Genomic DNA, 7143 nt, shown 5'->3' on the forward strand with positions numbered 1-7143 from the left:
ATTAAAGGGGCAATCTGGGATTCATACAACACCATATGCATGTGACATGACAGTTCCATTAAAGGGGCAATCTGGGATTCATACAACACCATATGCATGTGACATGACAGTTCCATTAAAGGGGCAATCTGGGATTCATACAACACCATAGGCATGTGACATGACAGTTCCATTAAAGGAGCAATCTGGGATTCATACAACACCATATGCATGTGACATGACAGTTCCATTAAAGGGGCAATCTGGGATTCATACAACACCATATGCATGTGACATGACAGTTCCATTAAAGGGGCAATCTGGGATTCATACAACACCATATGCATGTGACATGACAGTTCTATTAAAGGGGCAATCTGGGATTCATACAACACCATATGCATGTGACATGACAGTTCTATTAAAGGGGCAATCTGGGATTCATACAACACCATATGCATGTGACATGACAGTTCTATTAAAGGGGCAATCTGGGATTCATACAACACCATATGCATGTGACATGACAGTTCTATTAAAGGGGCAATCTGGGATTCATACAACACCATATGCATGTGACATGACAGTTCCATTAAAGGGGCAATCTGGGATTCATACAACATCATATGCATGTGACATGACAGTTCTATTAAAGGGGCAATCTGGGATTCATACAACACCATATGCATGTGACATGACAGTTCTATTAAAGGGGCAATCTGGGATTCATACAACACCATATGCATGTGACATGACAGTTCTATTAAAGGGGCAATCTGGGATTCATACAACACCATATGCATGTGACATGACAGTTCCATTAAAGGGGCAATCTGGGATTCATACAACATCATATGCATGTGACATGACAGTTCTATTAAAGGGGCAATCTGGGATTCATACAACACCATATGCATGTGACATGACAGTTCCATTAAAGGGGCAATCTGGGATTCATACAACACCATATGCATGTGACATGACAGTTCTATTAAAGGGGCAATCTGGGATTCATACAACACCATATGCATGTGACATGACAGTTCCATTAAAGGGGCAATCTGGGATTCATACAACACCATATGCATGTGACATGACAGTTCTATTAAAGGGGCAATCTGGGATTCATACAACACCATATGCATGTGACATGACAGTTCCATTAAAGGGGCAATCTGGGATTCATACAACACCATATGCATGTGACATGACAGTTCTATTAAAGGGGCAATCTGGGATTCATACAACATCATATGCATGTGACATGACAGTTCTATTAAAGGGGCAATCTGGGATTCATACAACACCATATGCATGTGACATGACAGTTCCATTAAAGGGGCAATCTGGGATTCATACAACACCATATGCATGTGACATGACAGTTCCATTAAAGGGGCAATCTGGGATTCATACAACACCATATGCATGTGACATGACAGTTCTATTAAAGGGGCAATCTGGGATTCATACAACACCATATGCATGTGACATGACAGTTCTATTAAAGGAGCAATCTGGGATTCATACAACATCATATGCATGTGACATGACAGTTCCATTAAAGGGGCAATCTGGGATTCATACAACATCATATGCATGTGACATGACAGTTCCATTAAAGGGGCAATCTGGGATTCATACAACACCATATGCATGTGACATGACAGTTCTATTAAAGGGGCAATCTGGGATTCATACAACACCATATGCATGTGACATGACAGTTCTATTAAAGGGGCAATCTGGGATTCATACAACACCATATGCATGTGACATGACAGTTCTATTAAAGGGGCAATCTGGGATTCATACAACACCATATGCATGTGACATGACAGTTCCATTAAAGGGGCAATCTGGGATTCATACAACATCATATGCATGTGACATGACAGTTCTATTAAAGGGGCAATCTGGGATTCATACAACACCATATGCATGTGACATGACAGTTCCATTAAAGGGGCAATCTGGGATTCATACAACATCATATGCATGTGACATGACAGTTTTATTAAAGGGGCAATCTGGGATTCATACAACACCATATGCATGTGACATGACAGTTCTATTAAAGGGGCAATCTGGGATTCATACAACACCATATGCATGTGACATGACAGTTCCATTAAAGGGGCAATCTGGGATTCATACAACATCATATGCATGTGACATGACAGTTCTATTAAAGGGGCAATCTGGGATTCATACAACATCATATGCATGTGACATGACAGTTCTATTAAAGGGGCAATCTGGGATTCATACAACACCATATGCATGTGACATGACAGTTCTATTAAAGGGGCAATCTGGGATTCATACAACACCATATGCATGTGACATGACAGTTCTATTAAAGGGGCAATCTGGGATTCATACAACACCATATGCATGTGACATGACAGTTCCATTAAAGGGGCAATCTGGGATTCATACAACACCATATGCATGTGACATGACAGTTCTATTAAAGGGGCAATCTGGGATTCATACAACACCATATGCATGTGACATGACAGTTCCATTAAAGGGGCAATCTGGGATTCATACAACACCATATGCATGTGACATGACAGTTCTATTAAAGGGGCAATCTGGGATTCATACAACATCATATGCACGTGACATGACAGTTCTATTAAAGGGGCAATCTGGGATTCATACAACATCATATGCATGTGACATGACAGTTCTATTAAAGGGGCAATCTGGGATTCATACAACACCATATGCATGTGACATGACAGTTCTATTAAAGGGGCAATCTGGGATTCATACAACACCATATGCATGTGACATGACAGTTCCAATAAAGGGGCAATCTGGGATTCATACAACATCATATGCATGTGACATGACAGTTCTATTAAAGGGGCAATCTGGGATTCATACAACACCATATGCATGTGACATGACAGTTCCATTAAAGGGGCAATCTGGGATTCATACAACACCATATGCATGTGACATGACAGTTCTATTAAAGGGGCAATCTGGGATTCATACAACACCATATGCATGTGACATGACAGTTCCATTAAAGGGGCAATCTGGGATTCATACAACATCATATGCATGTGACATGACAGTTCCATTAAAGGAGCAATCTGGGATTCATACAACAAATACAGTGGCAAGAAAAAGTATGTGAACCCTTCGGAATTATTTTCTGCAGAAATTGGTCATAAAATCAGATCTGATCTTCATCTAAATCACAAGAGACAAACACAGTCTGTGTCAGGATTCTCACTCCGGAGAGCCGGGTTCGTAACCGGGTCCTGACAGTCTGCTTAAACTAATAACATACAACTTATTGTATTTCTCTTGTTTATATTGAAGACATCATTTAAACATTCACAGTGTAGGTTGGAAAAAGTATGTGAACCCCTAGGTTAAGGACTTCTCCAAAAGCTCATTGGAGTCAGGAGTCAGCTAACCTGGAGTCCAATCAATGAGACGAGATTGGAGATGTTGGTTAGAGCTGCCCTGCCCCATAAAAAACACTCACAAAAATATGAGTTTGCAATTCACAAGAAGCATTGCCTGATGTGAACCATGCCTTGAACAAAATAGATCTCAGAAGACCCAGGGTTAAGAATTGTTGACTTGCATAAAGCTGGAAAGGGTTACAAAAGTATCTCTAAAGGCCTTGATGTGCATCAGTCCACGGTATGACAAATTGTCTGTAAATGGAGAAAGTTCATCACTGTTGATACTCTCCCTAGGAGTGGCCGTCGTGCAAAGATGACTGCAGGAGCACAGAGCAGAATGTTCAATGAGGTTAAGAAGAATCCTAGAGTGTCAGCTAAAGACAAAGAAATCTCTGGAACATTCTAACATCTCTGTTGACGAGTCGACGAAACATAAAACACTAAACAAGAATGATGTTCATGGGAGGACGGATGAAGACACTGCTGTTCAAAAAAAACATTGCTGCACGTCTGAAGTTCGCAAAATAGCATCTGGATGTTCCACAGCGCTACTGGCAAAATATTCTGTGGACAGATTCAACTAAAGTTGAGTTGTTTAGAAGGAACACTATGTGTGGAGAAAAAAAGGCAAAGCACACCAACACCAAAACCTCATCCCAGCTGTAAAGTCTGGTGGAGGGAGTATCATGGTTTGGAGCTGCTTTTCTGCCTCAGGGCCTGGACAGCTTGCTATCATCAAGTTTATCAAGACATTTTGCAGGAGAATGAAAGGCTGTCTGTCAAGTGAAGCTCAACAGAAGTTGGGTGATGCAACAGGACAACGACCCAAAACACAGAAGAAAATCAACAACAGAATGGCTTCAACAGAAGAAAATAGGCCTTCTGGAGAGGCCCAGTCAGAGTCCTGACCTCAACCTGAGTGGCCCAGTCAGAGTCCTGACCTCAACCCGATTGAGATGCTGTGAAATGACCTCAAGAGAGCGGTTCACACCAGATATCACAAGAATATTGCTGAACTGAACCAGTTTTGTAAAGAGGAATGGTCCAAACTTCCTCCTGACCGTTGTGCAGGTCTGATCCGCAACTACAGAAAATGTTTGGTTGAGATTATTGCTGCCAAAGTAGGGTCAAGCAGTTATTAAAACCAAGGGTTCGCATACTTCTCCCACCCTGCACTGTGAATGTTTACACGGTGTGTTCAATAAGACTGTGTTTGTCTATTGTTGTGACTTAGATGAAGATCAGATCACATTTTATGACCAGTTTATGTAGAAGTCCAGGTAATTCCAAAAGACATTCATTTCTTGCCACTGTATCTGTACCAATCCCTTTAATGTCTCCTTACTGTTCACATTTTCCATGTATCATATGTCGTGGTTGTGTATTTTGTATGAACTGCACAGTTCATAACGGCTTACTTCTTCTTGGCGATCCCTTTGTCGAGTGGAGCCTGTCGCGTTGACGGCCCACCTCTTTCCACTGAGTTGCCGCGGCGACAGCTCTGCTCTCCAGCCCCGGGGGAGGATGAATCTGATTGGGCCGTTTCACAGACCACCTGGAAACCCTGCAGACAGAGCAAATAAGAGTCTGTCAGTCAAGAGGCTTCTAGTCTCTTCTAATCAGATGCTACGCACAAGCGCGCACACACACGCACGCACGCACGCACGCACGCACGCACGCACGCACGCACGCACGCACGCACGCACGCACACACACACACACACACACACACACACACACACACACACACACACACACACACACACACACACACACACACACACACACACACACAGATCATACCAGCAAGGGACATTTTTTTAAACCTTTATTTAACTAGGCAAGTCAGTTAAGAATAAATTATTATTTACAATGACAGCCTACCCCGGCCAAACCAGGACAACGCTGAGCCAATTGTGCACCGTCCTATGGGACTCCCAATCATGGCTGTGATACAGCCTGGATTCGAACCAGAGACTGTAGTGACACACTGAGATGCAGTGCCTTAGACCTCTGCGCCACTCAGAAGTGATAACAATATTAGCAGAGGCCCTGGGGGGGAGGGAGGGGCTGGAGGAGGGTACAGCTGTCACACTGCTGCCTGAGATGAACACTCACCATGGGGCCTTGGTTTCTGGACCCACAGGGGCTACACTGGTTGTTCACCGGGGAGTTCCTCTTGGCTGTTGACAAAACAGGTGGTAGCTTACAGAGTAGAATCTAACAGAATAGAATCTAATAGAATAGAATCTAACAGAATAGAATCTAATAGAATAGAATCTAACAGAATAGAATCTAATAGAATAGAATAGAATGCACTCTTAGTAAAAAGGATTCCAAAAGGGTTCTTTGGCTGTCCCCATAAGAGGTCCTTTTGAAGAAACCTTTTCGGTTCCAGGAACCCTCTATGGAAAGGGCAGAAGATCCCTTTTAAGGTCTAGACTCTATGTAGAATAGACTAAAATATCACTTTTGTTACTATGGTATTTGGTTTGGATATTACTAATGTCTCATGTAAAACAGCAGAGTAGAACTCATATGATTCCATAGAGTCAGTACTACATGCTTTCTTTGGTGTCCTCTGGGTGTCTCACCTGTCACAATGTTCCTCACAGGCTTGATGAGGGCAGAGAAGGCGGGGACGTCAGGTTGCCGGTGCTCCCACATTGGCTGCCATATGATGAGACCACTGGCCAATCGGAAAGTCAGATCAGACTCCTAGACAACACAGCGAAAAAGTTTACATACAGACACACAGACACACACCAAAGCATTCCCAGAGCCATGAAACACAACCACAGCATCTATCCACACAGATCAATAGGCGGTAGTCCAGCAGGAAGGATGAATCAGAGGTACCTTGATGCGGTGAATGAGGGGAGCAAAGAGGAAGACAAACAGCTCCACAGTGGCCATGCTCTTGTGGAAGAGCTTGGTGCGGGCGTGTTCATCCTCCTCCAGGGACCCGCTACAGCGTGGCGCTCCTGACCCAGAACCGGTGCCTGATCCTGGGCCACCTTGGCCACCTCTGGCTGGCGGGGAACCCTGGTTCCCAATCCCCATTGGCTGGAGGAAGGCTGAGCTGCTGCTGCCTCCCGACCATCCGTGGCCCAGGCTGGGCTCCTGGTTGCACTCCTGGGCCGCCTCCAGTAGCATCCAGTGAAGGGTATGGAGCAGCTTGGTCTCCGCCACGCCCAGCTTGTCCTGGTGACCTGGGGTTAGAGGGGGGTTAGGGGTGAGGGGTCAGAGCAGGGGTGTCAAACATATGGCCTGTTCAATGCGGCCCACTGGTGGTTTGATCACAGAGGCCCTAAACCCAGAGGCCCAACATTGCAATACTTCCGGGAATGCTTTGTGGAGCACAGAATCCGCTTAATTACTTAATAAAACCAAATCGAAACTGTGTAGAAATTATAATGGTCCGACATTTACAGTCTCTTCACTCTGTCCAGGTTGATAACAGTCATCTATAGTCTCTTCACTCTGTCCAGCAGTCATCTATGATCCAACAGTCATCTATAGTCTCTTTACTCTGTCCAGCTTGATAACAGTCATCTATAGTCTCTTCACTCTGTCCAGCTTGATAACAGTCATCTATAGTCTCTTCACTCTGTCCAGCTTGATAACAGTCATCTATAGTCTCTTCACTCTGTCCAGCTTGATAACAGTCATCTATAGTCTCTTCACTCTGTCCAGCTTGATAACAGTCATCTATAGTCTCTTCACT

At 43.9% G+C, this 7143-nt stretch overlaps 1 protein-coding gene across 1 annotated transcript in view; it reads right to left on the reverse strand.

Annotated features, from left to right (window-relative positions):
- Positions 1–6628, reverse strand: part of LOC124025816 (protein unc-80 homolog) — a gene marked incomplete at both ends in the record, with an annotated part of 76403 nt that extends 69775 nt beyond the window's left edge. Inside the window, 4 exon segments of the mRNA XM_046339140.1 lie at positions 4835–4980; positions 5535–5599; positions 6011–6134; positions 6276–6628. Coding sequence (XP_046195096.1) covers positions 4835–4980; positions 5535–5599; positions 6011–6134; positions 6276–6628 — 688 coding nt within the window.
- Positions 6629–7143: the final 515 nt, after the last annotated feature.

This window comes from Oncorhynchus gorbuscha, unplaced genomic scaffold (assembly GCF_021184085.1).
Source record: "Oncorhynchus gorbuscha isolate QuinsamMale2020 ecotype Even-year unplaced genomic scaffold, OgorEven_v1.0 Un_scaffold_2462, whole genome shotgun sequence".
NCBI classification, from domain to species: Eukaryota; Metazoa; Chordata; class Actinopteri; order Salmoniformes; family Salmonidae; genus Oncorhynchus; species Oncorhynchus gorbuscha.